The 23294-nt window shown below is 35.1% G+C and overlaps 1 protein-coding gene across 1 annotated transcript in view; it reads left to right on the top strand.

Moving 5' to 3' along the window:
• Positions 6138-23294, top strand: part of ADGRV1 (adhesion G protein-coupled receptor V1) — a 257698-nt gene continuing 240541 nt past the window's right edge. Inside the window, exons 1-10 of the mRNA XM_021381087.1 lie at positions 6138-6320; positions 8429-8578; positions 9653-9748; positions 10562-10666; positions 12019-12132; positions 15096-15661; positions 17548-17818; positions 18583-18912; positions 20788-20964; positions 21688-21911. Coding sequence (XP_021236762.1) covers positions 6138-6320; positions 8429-8578; positions 9653-9748; positions 10562-10666; positions 12019-12132; positions 15096-15661; positions 17548-17818; positions 18583-18912; positions 20788-20964; positions 21688-21911 — 2216 coding nt within the window. The remainder of the gene's footprint in view (positions 6321-8428; positions 8579-9652; positions 9749-10561; positions 10667-12018; positions 12133-15095; positions 15662-17547; positions 17819-18582; positions 18913-20787; positions 20965-21687; positions 21912-23294) is intronic.

Genomic DNA, 23294 nt, shown 5'->3' with positions numbered 1-23294 from the left:
AAATTACTTGCTCTGATACATGCTACTCAATCACTACATAGTACTTCATTCAGGACTGGTATTAGGTATTTGATGCTGTAGCAGTTTTGTCCTTTGCTCACGTGTTCTAAAAATATGTTAAATGTTGAGGACATGAGAGAAACTTGCAAAGTGGAGACACAAATGGAAATTATAGTGAAAGTTGAGATCTTTACTCAAGTAGAATGAATAGGTTGTTCCTCACTGAAGCCTACAGACCTTTCTCAGCTGGATTTCTTGTTACACACATGCAAGAGCCTGTTCCTGAGACTGTCTCAGTCATTCAGCTGCTTCCACATAAGACTGAATTGGGAGTGCTAAGCATCTTCATAGTTTTGTTGTTGTTGTTGCTTGCTTATTTGTTTTAATGTTTTCTTCTTTTATGCAAGAAACCACTTGAAAGTGTGTGAAGGCTTCCTTGCAGTGTCTCAAGCTCTACACTGAACAAAATTTGACAGCTAAAAACATAAGTCCTGGTCCTGGAAAATCCTGTAAAATAATCTCTATTAGTGAAGGATGTCTGCTGTTTCCATAGGGGTAGAAAAGACCTTCTGGGTTGGAGCTGAAAGCTACATTTACCTACTAGTATAAAACTATTCCAAAAATAATATATTCTTTTTACAGTGTATACAGTTTATTACAGTATATAGTTAGATCTATATGTAGGTAGATTCTCTTCAGTTATGTGAAATTCTGTAGCTGAAATCAGTGTTGGGCTGGTTTTCTTTTTTTTTTTTTCTTCTTAATACAAACTAAGGCAAATTCAACTTCCCACTGGTGTATTTCCTAACATACTAAATAGTAGATTTTAGCCAAAGTTTGTTTAAATTAGGCTTTGATTTCTGTCTGAAATATAAAGCAAACTTAACAATGAGACATTTCCTTGGAATTACTTTTGATTAAAATTATGTGACTCCTACAGTTAATCAAAAGTATTGTCTAGTCCACTGTTTGACCAGCAAATTATAAGGTAACAACAAGTGTGTGCAGAAAAGAATTGTGTTCCCTCTGATTGCTATTTGCAATTGGAAGTAGTTGATTCAGCACAGCTTGTTAGTTTTGTCTTTTATTTCCCAAATGGGGACTGGTTACCTCAGAAACTCGTTAGCATTTATGAGCTAAAACTTGGTGATTATTATGTACTTTAGAACTTAAAATTCAAGCGAATAGTTTAGATCCATTCAAATCATTCTCAAGAAGCAAAAAGAAGAAATTGACAGAAATCTTGCATATTCTGGCCGTATCAATATTTTTTCCTATTAAAAGAATGAGATGATTTGGATTTCTCATCAGGCTTCTGACATGGCTTTGGCTTGCTTGTTTACCATTTTCAGTATTGGTTCCTGGCTGTAATGGTGGATTTACCTTTCGGACTTGTAATACAAAAATGATGGCAGGTAGTTTATGCATCTTTTCTTCTTAAGATAAGATGTCTGTGTCAAAGGATAGGTGCCTTTTTCAAGGAAAAATTACTTAGCAAACATTCATTTTTATACGGAGGTGTTCTTCACTTTATGTTCAGTTGGCTACTCCTGATGATGCATATTGCCACAGACAATAAGATTTTTTTTAAAATACTGCAATTTTTAGGAAGATAATGGTCAGGTGAAACCTTTCCTTAATGTTAGTGTCATTATGCTCAAACGCAGATAAATCTTAGGACCTGAGTTTGTGCTAGAGTTGGTACTATGCCATGGCAGCATTAGTTTGTAAGTAAGTAAGCAAGCAGCTGAGCCCCAAAATTTCTGGACAGTGAAAGATGATCACAGGATTTCTGCACGTTACAGTCCATATTTGTGCTTAGTCTAGCACTTTCCGACGTTAGTAATAAAAAAGGGTACCTACAGTGCCCTTGTAGCAAAGAGGAAGACAGGAAAGCGTAGAGAGCAAAGGTACCGGTGACACCAAATAACATGCATGGCAATGACCAAAACACACTGAAATGCTACAACTATTAGTGCTGTCCACAGTGAGAAGGAGTGCAGAAAACACATTACTTCATGTTACTTATAATTCTCATGGTTTATTCACCCTGAAGCATGTTGAAGAAAAATATATATATATATTTAGTAAGATTCTTTCAAAATAATGCTATGGAACACTCTGCCTTTCCTAGTCCCTAATAGAGTGAGAGACTTGCTCATCCAACATCTGAAAAAACAAGCAAACAAATAAAAAAAACATGACCAAAAGTAAGAACAAACCCAACAAAACCAAAAGGTGCAGAGTGGAGCAGTACTGTTCAAATGCTTGGTTTTGCCAACATAGCTGTTTTGTCCTCTTATGCATATGTGGTAACTGTAGGAACGCTGAGGCAATTTGAAAAAAACCAGCACCTTACAGTCTGAAATAAAATGTTTCAGTATTAGTTTTGGATCACACAGCACAGAAAGTAGAATTCTAGTGAATCAAAATTGCTTTCCTCTGTTGTTCGCCAGTACTCTTGTAATTTTCAGTGGTTCTGGGATTGCCAAAAATAGAAATGCTGAAAATATGCAGGATTTTAATATATTTCTGCAACAGGTGCAGGGAGGGCAATGACCTTGTGAAACTTCTTGCTCTGTTCTGTTCCAGTGTACTACAGAGAATCTCCTCTTTACATATGAAAGAGCACATGTATTTCTCTCTCATTGTATTTAACCAAAGATGCTTTTGGGTGCTGACATCTCTGCTGTGAATAGACTTCTGTCTGGCAACCATTGATAGCTGTAATGCTGTACTCAATGCAAAGTACTAGGCATGCCAGTTTTTGAATGTTCTACTTGGCTGGATATCTGTAATGACAGGGAGTAGACAAGAACAGGCAGTGAAAAGTGCACTAAACTTCACACTTGCTGTGCTGTGCCATCTCAGTGGACTTCAGAAATCTATGATAAGTAGTGCAAAGATAAGCAATGCTGAACAAGTTGTAGCTTCTGAGCTGGAGAGTTCTTGCTTCAGAATGCTTGCTTGTTTCTTCTGACAAGCAGCAATGACCTGTCTGAAGGATAGGGTGCTTAATCTTTCCATCTGTTTTGTTAGCAGACTCCCGTTTCTTTTGCCATTCTCTGTTCCATATCTGACACCTTATTTCATTTCAGATTTGGAATCTTTTGCAGAACTTTTATTTCTCTTCATCTATGCGTGTGCCATTAGGTTTTAGGTTTTCTCATTCTTCACTGAAAACAGACAAGAGATCTTTAATTTTTAGGGGGGTTTGATTTATTAAGCATGAAAGCCAGTGTAAAAATCTGTAGAAAAAACTTCTTGTCTTTATAACAGCCTGCTGAAAAGACCACTTATTCTTTATAAAGTTTAAAATCTTCATCTCAAATTTGTTCCATAAACTGAGTGGAAAAAAAATGAGCTAATTCTGGTGATTCATTAGTTACAAGAGACAGGGGGTTCATGAGCCTTCCTCTTCTTAACTCCAGCTGGACACTAGATTGAAATAGTAATGCTCACATCTTTTATGACATCACTTTGGAAATTACTCTGTTAGATCTATATATACTGGGTTCTAGGAGTCTGCTTTTTCTAGGGAAACATAACTGCACTTCAGAAAGCACCATAAAATGCGAATATAAGGTGCAAATGATCATGACACAGAAATGCTGAGATTGACTTCTTTGCTTTTTTACTATAGTATTGTTTATATAGTTTATATATATATACTTTTTAGACTTTCAAGATTTTCCAGTACCATTGGAACGTCTACATAACTTGTTTGAGAGCTACCCTTAGTTTTAGTTACTGATTTTGATGCTGGGAAACAATTTTATTAATGTACATACTCTATCGTATCCCTCTGCTAGTTGTTATTTCAAAAACGTTTTGATGACTTCATTAATCTCATTAAAGATGGACTGGATGTCCTGAATTGAGAGACCTGAAAGTAGATTAATCAGTTATGATCTGATCCGCTACAGTTTCAGTTTTATTTGAAGAAATCAAAATTATAATCACTAGTTATATACTGAGATGAAGAAGGGGGGGAAGAGTCATTTCTTAACCCCTGATCTTACAAAGGCTTCTGCTGAATTTCGTGCAGTGCAGTTAATGAGGAACAAACTGTGTTCCTTCATTAATTTGTTCAGCAAAACTGGAAATATAGTACACAAAGTGAGTTGATATTTAATAAAGTAAAACATTTTTTGAGCTGTAAGAATAAATTTGTTCTTCATTCTTCAAATCTTGATTTATGTTGTATTTACTATATCATTTCTTTTTCAAATAGTCATGATTTTCAAAGCTGAGGTTATGTGAGTAAAAACTACTTTTGGCAGGCTGTGCAAGGTAAATCTTAGTACAAATAATGTAACAAGGAAGAATACACACCAGCTAAATAATTGATGGTATGATTGTGAAACCTCTCTTGTTCCACAGGAGTAATCCTATAGTTTCAGAATGCTCTCTAGTAGAGGTAATAGAATTCAAGTAATTCTAAACTTTGTAATCTTGCCCTCAAGGATTAAGTTTTCAGTATTACTTACTAGAAGCATGTACCGTGGGAAGATATTTGCAAAGTCTATGACAAGGTAACAGCTGAAGCTAAAAGGTCAACAAATTCCTCGGTTGAGTATGGATGATGCCTGCATTTGCAGACAGTGTAATTGTCTCAGAGTTTACAAAGGTTACACAACTGTTCGCTTCCAGGCTTGAAGGCTGCTGTTTATCCGAGCAGTTCCACATAAAAACAAAAATGTCTTGCAGGCTAATACAGTCACCCTTTAAAATGTTAAGGATTTTTAAAACCCAATTTTTTGTTGAGGTATTTTTCATCTTTGCTTCCTGCAGTAGGCTTTTTCTACACTGACATCACTAAGCAGATCATTTCTTAAGAATAAAGCCTTGTTCTTGAAAGTCTGTTACGCATTTAATTCTTAATAAAAGCCGTAGAGATCTTGGATGATGATGTTCATGGGAATAAAAGTTCAGTCTGCAGTGGTGCAAAGTGCTGCAGGAAAACTATTTTACTGTATGACATTCTTGCTGGAAATAATGAAACACTTTTCTAAGTAGACTGTAAAATGTTTGATAGCAGAAATGGTTGGTCCTGATTTTTTGCATTTAGTTTCATTGTTCACCTATTCCCTTGGTGATGTTCAGTAGAACTAGGTGAATATTTTATTATAAGTAACTAAAATCAGCTAATTTTGTCATTCTGCCAATCTTATATTAGCTGAATTCTGAGAGACACCATTCGCTTTATTGACTTTATTTACAATGTATACACTGTGTCATGTCTGTGAATAATTCTTGTTCTTTAACAGATTTGAAAACAGTTTTATTTCAAGTCCTCACAGTGGAAAACGAACCCCTTTCAAGACAGAATTTACTGTAAGATGAATGGAAGTCTGGAAATCTTTCTGAAGCTTTTTTAATTTTATTGGTCCAATGGCTAGCTTGTTCTCTATTCAGAACAAGATAAAAGTTATCTAAATGAATACATAAAAGACTTAAAATCTCTACCGTATCTGAAGCGTTTTCTAATTGTAAATTTGACATACACTTCACAAAAATATGTCTCTGCATAGATGATTTTCTGTGACAAAAAAGCATGAAAAAATCATGAGGTGAGAGAAGCTGTGAAAACTATCTTAAGCAAATAAGCAAATGTTTAAAAACATTTCATGATCTGTAAGATAACAGAAGATGGTATGTGAGGTAACTGCAAACATCTAACCCCTCATCCTTTGTGCCAGTGTATATTTTTAAAGAGAATCAATAGAGGAAAAAAAAAATGGAGCTGGAAGAATGAGTAAATTTTCAACCCTTAAGCTATTCTTTGCTGATTGGAAATGAAAATAATTATGCAATATTATTTTTGTTGTCTTAAATGACATTTTTTATTCCTCCACTTGGAAAACGTTGAAAAATGCTTTTTAGAATATCATTAGATGACACTTATAAAAATAGAATTGGATCCAGAAGATAATTATGTTATCTAACTTGATCATTCTTGAGACCTGCACATGTTTTTTCCTCATTTCTGAAGCTCACTAGGAAAACACAGTATTTAAAGGGTTTGCAGAAACCCTTCCAGAAAAGTTTTCAGCATTGGAAGAGTCAACAGAGATTGTTTTATATATTTCAGGTACAGAATTCTTTTTTAATTCTTCTTTTTTTTTCTTATAGGGATGCACTCTGATTCTTTATTAGTTTATTTGCTTTTAGCACAACTCATTTATTCCACATCCGGAGAAACAGAAGTGAAGTTCAGTGGACAAACAGAATTTGTAGTTAATGAAACGAGTACAACTGTGATACGCCTTGTAATTGAGAGGACAGGGAAGCCTGCTAATGTCACAGCAGTTGTGTCGGTAAGAAACTATGCCAGTTACATTTTCAGTGAAATTAATATATTTTTAATATATGAATGTTGCATATACTTTTATGTGAAAAGGAAGATGATACTTCACTGGAGCAGTGCTTCGTTCCAAGGGAAGAGATTGTCCCACTCTGCTCTGCTCTGCCCTGGTGCAGCCTCCCTTCCAGCGCTGGGAGCATGTTTGGGTGCCACAATGTAAGGAGGACATGAAACTATTTGAGAGCATACAAAGGAGGGCTACAAAGATGGTGGAGAGTGTGGAACACAAGACATATGAGGAGTAGCTGAGGTCCCTGCGTTTGCTTAGCCCACAGCAGAGGAGCTGAGGGGAGGCCTCATGGCAGCCGCAGCTCCTCATAGGGAGCAGAGGGCAGCACTGAGCTCTGCTCTCTGTGACAGCGACAGGGCCCGAGGGAATGGCATGGAGCTGTGTCACGGGAGGGGTGGGTGGGGGTCAGGGAAAGGGTCTGCAGTGGGCAAGGAACGGGCTGCCCAAGGCAGTGGGCAATGCCCCAAGCTACTGAAGTTCAAGGGGCATTTGGACAGTGCTCTGAGAGGGTTTGGATCTGTGTCTGGCTCTGACGCAGGGTTTGGATTTGGGTTTGAGTGGTGCTGTGTGGAGCCAATGGTTGGACTTGATCTTTGTGGATCTCTTCTTACTTGGGAGGTTCTATTGGTCTGCGATTTGAATTAACAACACCCTTTTTTTTTTTTACATGAGAGAATTCCTTCTGAATGTGTCACTACTTTCGAGAAAATGGCTTACATGTTACCTGAAGGAGCCAGCTCCTGCTTTTCAGGAGGAAGTTTCATTTTTGTGCTAGCTGCAGATTCATTAAAAAAAATGTAGCTATATCACATTTTCCCCTTTTGAAGATCACTTTAGAACATGCACTTTAAATTTAATAGCTGTTCTACTGTTTGAGTCAGCTCTTTCTTTGAGATATCTGAATTACTATTTTTACATTATTACCTTTATTTCTTAGTTTCTGTTAACTGTGATCATACTCCCTTTAAATATTTAAACTCTTTGGAGTGTGTTATGCTATATATGTATGTAGTAAGGTGCTGTGTGGTATAAGGACAACAGATCTGTGTATCGGAGACATACTGCTTATGATTTTTTTCAGTGCACAGACAGAAGAAACTATCTGTGTTCCCACACAATAATTTATTATCCTGTAACTAAATGGGAAAAAAAAAAAAACATTTATAGAAATTACAAGGAATAGAAGGGGATCTGTAGGGATTTCAAACTTTATTACTGTTAACTTTAATACTTTCTCCAAGGAGTAAACCTTGAGAAAATGTGATTGTATTTTGAAGTCAGTGCTATTTACTGGCTTAGCAAATAGAGTAACTTAGTTTCCATACTAAGATGTGGCAGCTATAGAATTGGTTTTAAAATGACATACTGAATGCACTGGATAATTTGTCAATTTGTTACAATCAAGAAAATCTTGCAAAAGACAAATATAATGAAGAAGACGCCAGTTAGTCTAAACTTCCAACAGTAAGTTTAACCTAGAGACTTTGCCATCTTAATACCACTGTCTCTGTAGTCTCTCCTATAACCACCTTACTTATCATTGAATCAGTACAGTATTCTTTGGTTGAGCGAAGTGAAGGCAGAGCTTTACATTTTAGAAGAATTAATCTTTCCCAGCAATGGTAATCAAAACATTATAGGTTACATTTGTAGTCTCCTCCTATTTCCTAGAATGATGATGGAAGGCAGAAGGCAGTTATATCTTAAGGTAAGTTCAGTTCTGGTGGGCTAATATAAACCATGTGGATCTGTGCTTGGAACAGTCTTTCCATTAAGAAATAGTCATATGGTTCATTATGCAAAAGATATCGAGTGACAAGGAAGGATGTTGTACGTGGTTCTGAGTAAAGTGCTGTTGTTTCTGATTACTCAGCACCGATACAAGGGCCCATTATCTGTACCATTACCTAGAAATAAGTTGTGTAACAGCAGAGTTAATAGCGGGGGAAATCATGTTCGTAGAGAAGTATATGAAATCTGGGAAATCAGTCCAGAATATTATAGAAGATTGTACAGGAAGGAGATGACATTCAGTTGTGCATTTATTGTAGATTCATGGAGAAGACACAGGAGACTTTTTTGACACATACGCAGCTGCATTTATACCTGATACAGAAACAAACCGAACAGTATATATATCTGTTTGCGATGATGACCTTCCAGAGGCTGATGAGACGTTCACATTTTACTTGACACTACCAGTAAGTCTATGTTTTTCAATTTATCTGTTATCCAGCTGAATAATCTGGGTAGTCTGACATAAACAAATGGTATTCCATAGAATTCTGCATAGTCGTGCTTCTTGTGAGTCTAAATCTTAAACAGGTATGAACTAAAATTTGGAGACTAATCAGAACGGTTCTTACTGCTCCTTTAGGTTTTTCCATTCCTTTGAGTGTCTCTATATGTTGTTGCTGTGAAGTATAGACATACTGAAACTTAAGCAGGCATTCCATTCTGTAGTGGACATTTGAAGGGGTCACGCTAGAGTGCCAAAGAATTAGACTGTGAAGAGACTCATCCTCTCCTGTTTTATTGTATACACTGTACCTAAAAGAGAGAGTGGAAGTAGCAAAAGGAAAACCATGATTTCTGGTCCTCCAGAAGCAAATAATAGATGAGACTCCTCTGAAAACAACCAAACACATTTAAAAAAACATTGATAAATCTCTGCATATTTTTCTACCTTACAGAAATCATGCTACTAAGGTGGGATTCCTGTTCAATTTTTTTTTTCAGTAACAGACCATGACTGAATTTGAAGTTAGTTCAGTATGGAAAAATTTTATGCTTTTTTTGTTCCTCAGGAAATGTTGGCAGCAAATTCCATGTTTTCAATTCTTTTGATGTGTAGATGCAGTAGCTCATTTTTAAACTACTGTAAACAATGTGTTTCCTTAGTTGATATCTCAGCTTCAAAGTCTTGGTTTTATACAGAAGTTAGGAAAAGAGAACAACTTGTGAGTTCCTGGCAGTGTTGCTTCAAATATAGTTCTCTGTACCTATGTTGTCATTACTAGATTGCCAAACTATAAGTAATTATTTGCAAGTTTTGTTTCATGCTCTTTGTGGACCATACAGAATATATTTCTTCAATGACAATAAACTATTTTGGTGCTTTCTATTAATTTAAGTAATATTCAGTGTAATACCTAATAAAAACAAAAACAGTTCCCACAGAGTAATATTTACTTTACAACACAGTAAAATCTAAATGTTTTATTTTTTCCTGTGTTTTTCATATTTAATATCTTGTTTTGTTTTGTTAATTTTAGAAACAATCTGCAAAGATAAAGCTTGGCTCACCCAAGACTGTCACTGTAACAATATTATCAAATGACAATGCCTTTGGAATAATTTCTTTTAACATGGTATGGCTTTTTTTTTTATGGTGTATGTAAAAATGTTAGAAAGCATAAAGGGGCAGTTTTCAAAGATGCTGGTTGTTATTCAGCTGAATCCCTTGAAAATGGATTCTAAGTTACATCTTTGAAAACATCTCTAGAAGCAATTCATACATGTCTTTGTAATTTAAGCGTACATACAGCTTTAATACTACTCTGTGCTTTTAGGTGTTCAGAAATAGCCTAAGAGCCTCATAATAGTATAAAAAGTGTCTATGCCTCTAGCTTTCTCACAACAAAATCTTCTTATAGGATTTCTCTGAAAAAAATACATGAACGTGTGAAAATTTTAGAGCTACAATACTAAGCCAAGCTCTTCACTGAATTAGTGAAAGTCTTTAACATCTGCCACATACAACCATCTGAAAAAGCACCTAATTATTTAAATGATTGTCCTGTAATAGACAGAGTTAATTTATAGCTACTTTACTAATAATTTACCCAATAATGGTGAAAATCAATTTTTAAAAGGTTAGGAGCTCCTAAAAATAACAGTGATATTATGCCAGTGCTTCATGTCTATTGACTATGTTCATTTACAGAAAAAAAAAAATACAAAACAACCCTATTGCATAACATGATACATTTTTATTTGAAATCTTTCAAGGTTTTTATTAGCTGAACTAATTGGTTGCTAGGAAATTTATGCCATCAGGGGACTGGTTTGTAGATTGGATTAACTTGTCTGTGGGAGTTTGGTATTTCTATGGCAACAGTTTCTTCATTCTGCTGTGATATTTGATCTGTGCCTGATTGTCTGTCCCTTTTCTTCCTCATTAGTCTGCCTTAATCACTGTGAATGAGCCCAGGGGTAGAAATGAATTTGTGCCTCTTACTCTTATTAGAGAGAGGGGAACCTATGGGACGGTCATCATAACTTTTGAGGTGAGTTTATCTAAAAGACTTCCTACCTTAGTCTGCTGGATGAAACTAGGATGCTATAATCACAATTTATTGAACTGCTTGTAAAAGGAAAGGAGGAGCAAAATGCCTGCATCTGCAATTGCTAAATCTATTTCATAAAATGGATTCATATTACCTGCCATGGAAAATACTGTAATTAGCTGATTGTTTAATTTGAATAAATATTAAGAGGAACTACAGAAAACTGAGTATTCTCTGTCATTTAGGAGGGCACTTGATGCATTATTAGTTTATATTATTGGAAAACAATGCATATTGTGTGTAATAAGTGTCCTTTATATACATATATATTTTACATATAAACATCAGAGTGACTCTTTAAAGGTTAGCCCAAATTTGAACGTATAGGTGTGAGAACTCGGGATTTGGTGAAATTCTCTGCCTATAATCTTCTGTATCTTTATCTGTATTTTGAATCTCCAGAAACTAAAGCTTTCAAAATAATTACGTATGTTGAATATTTATGCTGTTGTTTACCTACTTGATTTGAATGTGACAAAGTTATTGCTTTTATTGCTTTATCATCTACCTCAGATTCTATTGCATAACTTAAAATTATACATAAAATTTTTCAAATGGGTATTTCTGTATCAGTTTCCTGTTCCTGGAACATCAAGGGTTTAATCTAGATTTGTCAAAATCTGAAAAGCTTTGTGTTGGATTTTATTTCATTCTGAATATAGCATGAATAGTTAAAGTAATGGTTGTGATGCTCTATGTAATTTATTGCAGATCTGTTTGTTCTATGGTTCAGTAAATTTTAGTATCTGGACATTAATCGGGTCCATCTCACAGCACTGTTTATATACATATATTGAAAAATAATTTTGAAGATTTTCCAAAACAAAAACACCTCCCATTGCTTTTAAGTGACCTCCTTGTCTTTCAGGTTTCACTTTTAGATTTAGCATCTTTAACAAGTCTAGATAGTCAAGATAGAAGGAATGCAAAACCAATAATTTATTTGTTTTAGAATTTAACATAAAACACTACTGATCTAAACTGAATTTTAATGTATATTATTTTGTTAATGTCAAAGCATCAATTATGCATCAGAATATACCGGTCCTCATAGGAAGTCCGCTATATGGAAGTAATTTTCTTCCTTCTATTCTGGCAATACATGCTTTCTTCAGATTGGTTACTCTGACTTACTCCATTTACCAAAAAAGAGTAGGTCTTCACAACCGAACATGCGTATTTGTAACTAGGAGATGACTAAACATGCCATACTGTATATTGGCTATTGTACTTCTACCAGATTTGTATTCCTGTTTTATATACTTCTGATAAGAAAAATTAATTATTTGCAGATAAAAGATGGTCCAAACCCAGCCGAAGAAGACTTTAGTCCAGCCAGGGGTAACATTACGTTTACTCCTGGAAGATCTATACTGATTTATAATTTAACTGTGCTTGATGATCAGGTAAGAACAGGTTAACTGCTGTTCTGAAGACATTGGTGTAACAACTTATAAAAATGCTTTGCTTAAGTAAAGTTAATGAATTGATGTTTTCATTTCATGGACTGTTTATTTTCAGTCTTTCTAATGATCCTTCTTTAATTCCCATCAGTGAATATTTTTAGTTTCTGAGCATACCCTGGCCTCTCTGACCGGTAGGTGCTACTGCAGCAAACATAGAAATGAACTATTATGCCATTTTTTTCAAACAATCCTTGTTGCATGGCTAAAGATGGTGTTCTCAAACGAGACATCAGCTTATCTTTCAGCATTTCTTTTTAAATGTACTCTGCTTTTCCCTAATTTTCTGCATTGCAAATTGAGGTTATATTTATATATATATATATCTTGTCTCCATTAATTTTTTAGGCAAAGTTAAGATAATCATGATGTTGCTTACAAGGTGCATTTTTTAATACATCCTCATTGATGCCTATGCAGATCCTCTGTCTTCTATTAACAATGCATATGAATCCATTTTATTCTTCAGTAAGCCTGATTCACTCTTATATGTGTGAAGAGTAGAAATGGTATGTTTTTCACTAAAGAAAGAACATAGCATGTTGAATATTCAGAGGGAAAGCTTAAAAGAAGAGGATTTGTAGGGTTTTATGTAGATACATTTCAGAGAAGAAACATATTTGAAAAAATTCTGAAAACAGATGAGATTCCTGAAACAAACAGGCAGTTTTCTGAAAAGCATGAATACAAGGTGATAATTAATATTTTTCTATTTTCAGATTGAGCAATTGAAAAAAATACTCATATGTTGAGAAAGTTTCTTTTAATCTCAGAATAAAGAAAATAAGTTACTATGATACAGAGCAACTTAACTTGATAAGGAAATTAAAGAAAAAAATTAGAAGTGAAAGGCATCTATCTCAGAAGCGAGTAAATTTAAAGCAACTTCTTGCATTTTTGCATTATAAAAATCGTTGGTCCACATTTCTACGTATACTTCTAGTGTTTAGAAACTGTGCCAGGCTGGTGTGCTGAAGTGTAGAAACACCTGTCTGACTAGATAACATATTTCTGTGGCTTAAACACAGGAATAAATTGTTACGATTTTTCCTTTTGGGAAGATGTGAATTTATTATTTTTTTCTCTGAGAGGTGCTTTCAAAGTTTCTGAAAGAGATCTGTATCAGTATGGCTGGTCAGTGACTTTCCACTCTGAAAGTTTTTCACAGCTGTATGTGAAAGATGAGTTTTAGATAAAAGCATGTATTGTTGATTATGATGATAGAGTTTACAATAATCCAGTGTTACTGTCAGAATTTAACTTGAGTTTTTAAGATTTGAAGTTAGGAAAAACAATGTGACAAGTATTTTTTTTGGATACTCGTTTATACAGAAGTAAGGAGACTATTGTTTTGATTTCCGCAGCTCTAGGCTTAGAGTAATTTTAGTGTATACATTTCCTGCTTTAGTAAGGAATAAAGGAATATTTTGTTTAAGAGAAAACGAAAGAAAATAATTTATCTTATTGTATTTGAAACTTGATGAGTGCATTTATTAGCCAAGCATGATGCAATTAAAAGCTCCATGTTGTCTTATTTGTATAAGATAATAAAATGTAATCTGCAACTAAAATTGAATATACATTCTGATTGTTGCTTAAGTGCATATTTTGTGGTGCAAGACAGTATATTGGTTAGTAAACTAAAACAAACATAAGTTAACATCGATTTTAATAAGATAAAACAACTGTGTTGAACCTCACTGTAGAAAGGTGACTGAAAGCTTGCAAACGTCACATTGGAAAAAAAAGTAATTTCCATCATTCAACAACAGTACCAAGGTTTAAGTGCTGTAAGCCAAACAAGGGACAAAACTGGCCTCAGCTATAAAAGCAGCTGCCTGTTTGCTCTTTTAGTCCTCGAAGATGATCTGATGGTGGTCAATTAACAAATTAAAATAAAAGGGAAGAAATATTGCACCACAGGGAATTGTAATTCTTTTTTTAACTTAGTAAACAGAAGTGCATGAATGTATTTTCAGTTGCAATAGATAAGCAATTTTGTTGTGGAATTTCTCTCAGAAGCAAATTATGCTGGTTTTTTTGAGAGAGCACAAGTAGGATGAAATGAAAAGATCATAGGTAATTTTTAAAGATTTACTTCTATGTTAATAAAGCAAATATATATTTGAATTAAATAGATTTAGCAAATCAAAATTTAGGGAATAAAATGTAGGAATATGAAGGAAAAATATCCTTAAATTCTGTGAGTTGAGGCTTATAGGCCATGCTTTATCACCTGCTGCACCAGTCATCATAGAATCAATGGAATTTCTACAAGGTGATTGATTAAAACTACAGTTTAGTTTTAACTAAAGTCTACTGAATAGCCTAGCATCAGAAAGCATGTCCTTAGATCTGTGATTGAAACTCTCCCTGAGGATGTCTGTCTGTCTGTCTGAAAATAGGGGAGGAAAAAAAAAAAAAAAGAACCAAAGTGATTTGTATACATATGTTGCTCCTGTATTCTTTCAGGCATGCATAAAGGTAAATAAATGTTAACATCAGCAAATCAAGATGTCAGTCTAAATAACTGGGAGGAACATTTGTTCCCAAGCAGAGTGCTTGGCTTCCAAAAGTTGAGTTTGGATCTCCTCACAGTCTCAAATTGAAAAGATTTTTCTGATTCTTGTCTAGTTTTTTTTTTGTTTGTTTTTATTTGGCTTTTCCCACTTTTTCATACTGCCAGAACATAGAATTATATTTTAGAAAATGGAAACATTCTGTTTTGAGAAGGGATCTTCAGCCAAAGCTGCAAGAAAGACTTCTTGCCCATTCATTTTAATATGGAAAGTATTCTCAGGTTTGTATTATTCAGCCTTTCTGCAAAATATATGAAACATATTTCTCACTAAGAGTTCTGCATATACTTGAAATGTGACACTCTGTTTCTAATATTATTTTTCCAGATACCAGAAAATGATGAATTGTTTGTTGTTTATCTGAAGAGTGTGGAAGGAGGGGCTGAAATCAACACCACAAAAAACTCCATTCAGATTAATGTTAGGAAAAATGACAGTCCTGTGCGATTCATTCAGAGCACTTACATGGTACCTGAGGAGGTTGATGTACTGAGAATTCAAGTGGTTCGCGGTAAAGATGACAGTGGAAAATTAATTGGACCTGATGATTGTGAAGTATCTGTCAGTTACGCCATCATAACTGGGAATTCCACATCACATGCACAGCTTAATTTAGACTTCCTCGATCTACAGCCAAATACAACTATTGTTTTCCCACCTCTAGTTCATGAAATATATATGAAATTCAAGATCCTTGATGATGCCATACCAGAAATTGCTGAGACCTTTCAGATTGTGCTTCTTAAGGACACTTTACAGGGAGATGCTGTTTTGGTTAATCCATCTACTGTTCATATCACCATCCAACCTAATGATAAACCCTATGGAGTGCTTTCAATCAACAGTATCCTGTTTGCTCAGACTATTACCATTGACGAAGACCAAATTTCAAGGTACTACAGATCTTCAGACAGTATCTAGTCACATTTGTTTGGCACTGTTAGGCATCCTTACGATTTCATTTACCGTAATTATAAAATCACTATGGAAAATTTAATATAAAAATCACCTACTCTAATTATTATTAACTACGTCTATAAAGATTTCAAGGGAATAGTGTCTAATGATGCAGAATTATTTTAATATTTATGAACTGTATATAAAAACTGTAAATATTTAATGATGTTATCAAGATACTGAAAAGTCCTTAATCTAAAATCAGGATCAGTGAAGCTGTGATACTGCCATACACCAGTCCATAACAGTGGGAAATAGATTTCAGGCTTCCTTTCCCAGTAAGTTTTTGCATACACTGTATAAAATCAGTGTCTGATTGAAAACAAAAAAGTGTTGAATGTCTTCTGTGAAATGCTAAATACCTTTAAACTTCTGAAAAGTTAAAATATGTGTAATTTTACAGATAAATTAAAATCAAAGCTGTATAGAAATGTTTACAGGCAGCACTGATTATACAGTGGTGATATAACCATTTAAAATATCCACTGCTACTACTGATTTTATCCTCAGAGAAACAGGCAATGTATCAAGCTATGATTTTATGAACAATTTCCAGCAAATAGAGGCCAGCACTTGAGTATTCACCATTGTTTCTCATATGCAGTCAGATGGAGGAAACATGACATTTCCATTACCATGAAGATATTTTCATATTTCAGTACAGAAGCAAAATGTTCACTCAGATTTGTCATTTAAACATTGATGCCTGGGAAGTGTATTTTGATATAGTCTGTAAAAAAGTGTAGAAAATTATTAGAGAAGTTTTCTGAAATTTAACATATTTCCTGAGAAAAATGTAAAACGTGCCGAGTCTCCACTTCTTAGTATCTTTCTCATTGTAAACAAAATAAGCTCTAAGAAATTCTTTAGATGTATTACTAGTTTCATTAGATATATTAGCTCATGAATAAGCACTCCACGAAAATTCTACATGAGTGCTGAAGTTTTACAAATGTTAAGCCCTGACGAGATGTCAGTTGCAGCAGTTAATATTGATTCACAGAATCGTAGAATCATAGAATCACAGAATGGTTTGGGTTGGAAGGGACCTTTAAGATCATCTAGTTCCAACCCCCCTGCTGTAGGCAGGACACCTGCCTCTAGACCAGGTTGCTCACAGTCCCATCCAGCCTGGCCTTGAATGCTTCCAGGGAGGAGGGATCCACAACCTCACTGGGCAACCTGTGCCAGTGTCTCACCACCCTCACAGTAAAGAATTTCTTCCTTATACCTAGTCTAAATCTACCCTCTTCCAGTTTAAAACTATTTCCCCTCATCATGTTGCTACATGCTCTGATAAAAAGTCCCTCCCCAACTTTCCTGTAGGACCCCCTTCAGGTACTGGACGGCCACTATAAGGTCCCCTTGAACCCTTCTCTAGGCTGAAGAGCCCCAGCTCTCCCAGCCTGTCCTTATAAAGGAGCTGCTCCAGCTCTCTGATCTTCTTCGTGGCCCTCCTCTGGTCCCACTCCAACATGTCCATGTCCTTCTTGTTTTCGGGGCCTCAGAACTGGATGCAGTACTCCAGGTGGGGTCTCACGAGAGCTGAGTAGAGGGGCAGAATCACCTCCCTCGATCTGTTGTCCACACTTCTCTTGATGCAGCCCAGGATACAGTTGGTCTTCTGGCCTGCAAGCACTCGTGTTGAGGTTTTCATCAAAAGACAGCCCCAAAGCCTTCTCCTCAGGGCTGCTCTCAAGCCATTCTCTGCCCAACCTGTTCCGCAGAAGCCACTGTAAATCTTCCAGTGCATGGATAACTAAATTAGCAAATACTAATTATAATGATATGCTATGAGCTTTTATTTCATTCAAAACCATAGGTTTGAAGGGATCACAATAGTAAGAAATGGTGGAACACATGGAAATGTTTCTGTGACCTGGGTTATAATCCGAAATAGCAGTGATCCCTCACCTGTGACTGTAGACCTCATTCCAGAGACCGGGGAAATATATTTTGATCAAGGACAGATGCTGGTTACACTTCCTCTGAACATTCTTAATGATGATATGCCAGAAGAAGCAGAGCCTTATCTTCTGAAGCTCTTAGCTCATACAGTACAAGGAGGTGCAGAAGTCAGTGAACCATCTGAGGTAAGTTTACTTTCAGACCTAGTTTTGGAGGAGGTGATAGGCAGTAGAGACTTCACCATTTTTGTTGGATTGGCTAAAGTGGCTGAAGTAGTTTAAATGAAGCAAGCTAATATATTCTTAGTATAAAGATCTACATCCAAATTATTTGTCTTAACATATAAATAAAAAGGCCTAGCTTATTCAATGCACTAGAATTCAGCTTAGGTGATTCCCATCGTATGCAGCATTACATAAATGCTGTCTTGATTAGCTGCTTACTAAGAGAAGACTGAAAAGTTATTTTCATTTGCTTATTTGCTGTTGCTACTGGAATATTCTACACAGAACAACAGCCTCAAGAGGAGGGTTTGGTGATTACGACTGTAGCCTCTGAACTGTTAAATAAAGGGTGATTAGCATTACTGACATTTTTGTGACTCAACTCTGCTTTTCTAACATATGTTTAGAAAGAATTGGTTGAACAAAATTACATTTTTCTCAATCTGAAACATTTAAATTATTCTCCTTGGCTACTCAACCAAAATATCAGTTATTCAAAGCTCATTCAGACATAGATGAAGCCTGGTGGGAAAGTTGCTATTGTAAGCGTAGTGCTGCTTGTGCACAAAGAACGCTTTGGGATTGTCAACCTGATTTCTTTCTTGAGTGCCAATTCACTCAGGAGAAAAATACATGGTGAAAGGACATACTTTCATGAAAGTGTGAAAACTATAATGTGTAGTAATTGTGGCATTGAGTAATCGTGACTGTTTTCTGTTTTGCAGCTTTTGTTTTACATTCAGGACAGCGATGATGTTTATGGCCTAATAAAATTTTATCCCTTGGAGAATCAGAAGATTGAAAGTAATCCAACAGGACGCTTTTTGTCCTTGAGTTTTGCAAGAGAGAGAGGAACAGTTGGAGATGTGCAGTTAGTTTATACTGCACTGTATATTCCAGCTGGAGATCTGGATCCTGAAAGAGCAAAAGATGGCATTCTAAATATCTCTAGAACCAACATTCTCATGTTTCCAGAAGGAAAAACACATGAAACTCTAAATATACCAATAAGAAATGATGCATTTCTTCAAAATGGTGCTCATTTTCTCATACAGGTATCACAACTGTGTTTTTTTAGCCTATTTAATATGATCAGTGTAATTTAGCAGCATCTCCTTCCCCCTGAATGTATTTTAAATAACCATTCCTTTTTAAATAAAAAGCTTAGCTTAGCTCTAAAGCAAAGATGATTTTCCTTTTTAAAGAAACAGTTTCTATAACTGTGCCATAAAGAGTTCTGCACTTAATCATTAATAATTACACATTTTTTAAAAAATGAACAGGATTTAGGTATCAATCACAGAATTTAACAAAATGAGATCAGTGTTGATGGTTTCCTGCCTTTTGAGTTATGTTTCTTTGTCTATCCCTTGGCTTTGAATTTGAACAAAATAAGGTTCTTAAATTACAGAAGCAGGACAAATTTCAGAAATAACAAGAAAGCAAATAGAATTTGTTCCCTTCCAACTCAGCTCTACTCTGTAAATTAAAAATGGTCAAACTTATATTATCTTGCCTTTATGTATGAGTGTGGTTAGAGAATTTGAAATTTTTTTTCCAGTTTTTTATTTCTTTATTTTTTTTCTATCTGAATTTATAAGAAGAGAACTTTTGTCCACATTAAAGTTAGCTGAAAAATGTACTAAAACAGTTTCTGACAGAAAAATGCATTCATAGAAAAAATATTTTAGGAAGAAAAAATCTATTTTAAGGCTTCCATTTTTTCATTGGGTTTTTGTTGTTATTTTTGTATATTTCAGCAAATTATTGTTCAGAAGTACTGCTGTGGAATGACTTGGGTATTGCTACTGATGTTTGTTACTCATTTTTCTCATCTGCATTAAAGTCTGCCCCATAATTTCTGCTTCCTGTGATTAACTGTGCCACTTTGGTAGTCTGGGATGAACAACCCAGATGCTGAACTTGATACGCAGTGGGACCATTTGGCACAACCAAAGAGAAATCACAGAAATCACTGAAGCATTTCTTAGTCCCTTGTAATCTATCCATTTTAAATTAGACATCTTCAGTATTCAAGTGAACGTGCTGATACAGGGCTTTAAAATTTACCAGGCTATGTGCTTTTCTTATGGTCTACCAAAGATGTTTTAATTGCTTCTGGAACCTATAAAAGATTTCCTCCATATACCTCCTTCTCCGTGCACTCTCATAAAAATAAAGACAAAAAAAAAGTTTTCCAGCATTACATGGTTTTACCAGTATACATTTTTTAGCATTCACAGTTAGATTAGGAATTGCCTTCTGGAATACAGTTGTTAAGTTAGTATGTTCAACATCTGCAAGAAGCCTGGAAGATCCTCAGAGTAATTGAAACATTTCATTCCAAGTCCTTTTTAAATGTAAATTCAAGTAACAGTGAAGTATGGCCTTTAAGACACACATACGATATCAGAATGCATCATGTTCAGTCATCCCAGACACTTCGCCCAGATTCTCAAACTGTAGATTCCAGTAGACTTTGTTTTCTGTACTTTCTCCATGAACCATAAAATTATTTTTGTTTGAACAAACGGATTCAGAGGAGCTTTCCAGCATAAACACCTAATTTAAAACTTCAGTACATTTTTTTTATCAATTCAAGGTGTTGATCAAATCAATATAGTTGATAGCCTAGAATAGCTATCTAGAGAGGTCAGTCTCCATCTCTGACGGGGCTCCTCTTTAGTTAGTATGCTAACGTATTTTGTCTGGGAGGTGCACTGTTCTGCTGACAGCTCAACAACACCCACTTAATTTCTTTGACATGTCTACTAAGAAATTTTTGTAACAGCAGCACTGTTTGCAAGAAAAAACCCGTTCTGGAGTTATATATGCTTCCTGCATTTCAAAATTATTCTGAAATGTCAGAACTGTTCTTACTTGTTACAAAAGCTCCTCATTTCTCAATTTGGTCTTACTTTTTCCTACAGCTCAAAGGAGTTGAACTAGTGAATAGAATTCCTCTGGTCCCCTCTGTGAGTCCTCGACTAGGTGAGATTCGAAATATTTCTCTCAGGATTACTCCAGATATTGCAAATGGAGAAATAGGCTTTATTAGCAATCTCCCAATTATTCTTTCTGAGCCAGAAGATTCCCCTGCCACAGTGGTAAGTAAGGCTTTTTACATTGTCCTTTGCTATGGAAAGTTTATTTGAAGAAAGCATAGTTTCCTATACTCAGTGTAGCATTTTAAAGTTATTTTTCCTCCAAATTATGCCTAATCCCAAACATTACCTTGCTTAAAAAAAAAAAAAACCTTTTAAAAATATGGTCTGAAATAATCTATTAAGTAAGTAGCAGAAAAGTGTAACTGGCCTTTGTTGTCACTGTAACTACCTAAAACTACTTAGCCCTTGATGCTCACACAGATCAAAAGATACTACAGATATTTTCAATCTCACCAACTGTGAACACAGTAATTTAAAGAACCAATATAAATCCCAATTCAGATAACTCATTTCACATTTCTTAAATTAGAACTGGTAAATGACTTAAACACAATTGCACTGAACTATAATTCCAAGGTAAATTTATGGTGGTTATGTTTAAAATGTAGGTTATGTTTTGAAGAAGTGTGCATTCATAAAATTCATCATGCAGTTGTTTGTATGGTTGCTTAGTGATTCATGATATGAATAATCTGTCATCTGCACTAAGTGCCTGATAACTGGTTAAAGGTTTTATGTACATACACTTTCATCCATATTTTGATATCACATACGAAGTTATAGCTAAAAAAGCTCAACATTTTTATGCTTGTATTCAAATAGTAATTTACAAGGAAGTAATTGTTCTTCCATCTAGTCACAAAAAATACATGTGTTTGACAGGTTTCTATTGCATTGCATCGAGATGGGACTGATGGTCAAGCAACTGTGTTCTGGAGTTTGAAGCCCTCTGGATTCAATCAAAAGGCAGTAACACACGATGATATAAGTCCTTTTAATGGCTCTGTTGTTTTCTTATCTGGACAAAGTGATACTACAATCAACATTACTATTAAAGCTGATGATATACCTGAAATGAATGAAACGGTGTTATTAACTTTGGACAGGTATTATATCCTAATTTCTATTCATATGTATCATAAGCAGTACTCCATTTATATATAAAAATTAGTACATTATTAATTAGGAGGTACTACTCTCATTGTGTCAATAACTGTCTGAAGAATTACTAGGCTCTTGATTCAAACTGTGTATGGATTCTCCTTTGACTGGAGATTGATGAAAGAAACTATTTTGCATTTATTATCTGATAACTGTCTATATTTTGATGAAAATACCATGCTATTTTGAAAATTCTTTCAGCTTTGTTCTTTTTTTATAGCTCTTGGTTCTAACATATATTTTTCAGAAAGGTAACAGTGAGATAATGGGAAAAGGTACTGTGAGAAGCAAAAAGCAATGAAGAACTTTTTTCTGTCAGAAGAACATTTCTATGTGGTGTTGTTATGGCAGAAATAGCTTGCTGTTTATTTGTTTGCCTTGCATGTTCTCTGTTGCTTGCTCTTGACAGTTAGGTACTTCTTTCATAACTCCTAGCCTCTGTAATATCCCAGGGTGATTACCAACACAGTCTTCTGCTAATGAGTATGCAGTGGTGTTGCCAAAGCTGATGTTCTAGTCTTCTTTCTACAGTAGATCAGGATTATAGGGTGACCCACACTGAAAGGAACTTCAGGTGATACTACTATTTATATGTGGATACTTCTCAGATACTTAAAGTAGTTTATATCCAGGAGTGCATTCCCTCTTTGAGTTACTAACAGAAAAATTGTGACTTCTGTACATGTTCCAACAGCTTGTCTCACATGCCTCCAGTAGCTTCCACATTGAACATCTACTTAAACAGTCTTTACCTCATCCAAAAGAAGTGTTTTTTACAGGAAGCATAAACTAGCTCTTAGGAGTTTCAACACCAGATACCCATGGTTATTATACATTAACAAATGAAAGGCAAGAAGCCCTTCAAGCTATTGTTGATTATAAGAAGGTCGCAGTTCAAACAGCATGCGTTTTTCTAACAGGAAAGTTGTTACTCCATTGCAGGATTGGCTTGTTTCATTAAAAAATGACTAGTTAATGCATCTGGCCCAGAATGATTTATTCCAATCTACCTTGGCTACTCATTACATTAAAAGATGTATTCTGTACAAGGCAAAAACAACTGGAGACTATTACAAGCAATTCTCTGCTTTCCTTTCTGTGGATGAAACTGGTTTGAAAGAATTCATTAGAGTCTCTGGCACAAAGGGGGAAAGCAAGATTAAAATGATGGCTAAACTTGTGAATGTAAGGTTGCCAAGAATGTGGAGTGGAATGAAAAGAAACAAGTAAGTAGATAGAAGTGTGCAGCTTAAAAGGTGTTGTTTGTTTATTTTTTTCTATTCTGACAGCTGTACAGGTGTATGAAACCACAATTTTCTGCTTTTTAT

Source organism: Numida meleagris, chromosome Z (assembly GCF_002078875.1).
Source record: "Numida meleagris isolate 19003 breed g44 Domestic line chromosome Z, NumMel1.0, whole genome shotgun sequence".
Lineage (NCBI taxonomy): Eukaryota > Metazoa > Chordata > Aves > Galliformes > Numididae > Numida > Numida meleagris.
The sequence above is the reverse complement of the archived record's forward strand: the minus strand, read 5'-3'. Positions and strand labels throughout refer to the sequence as shown.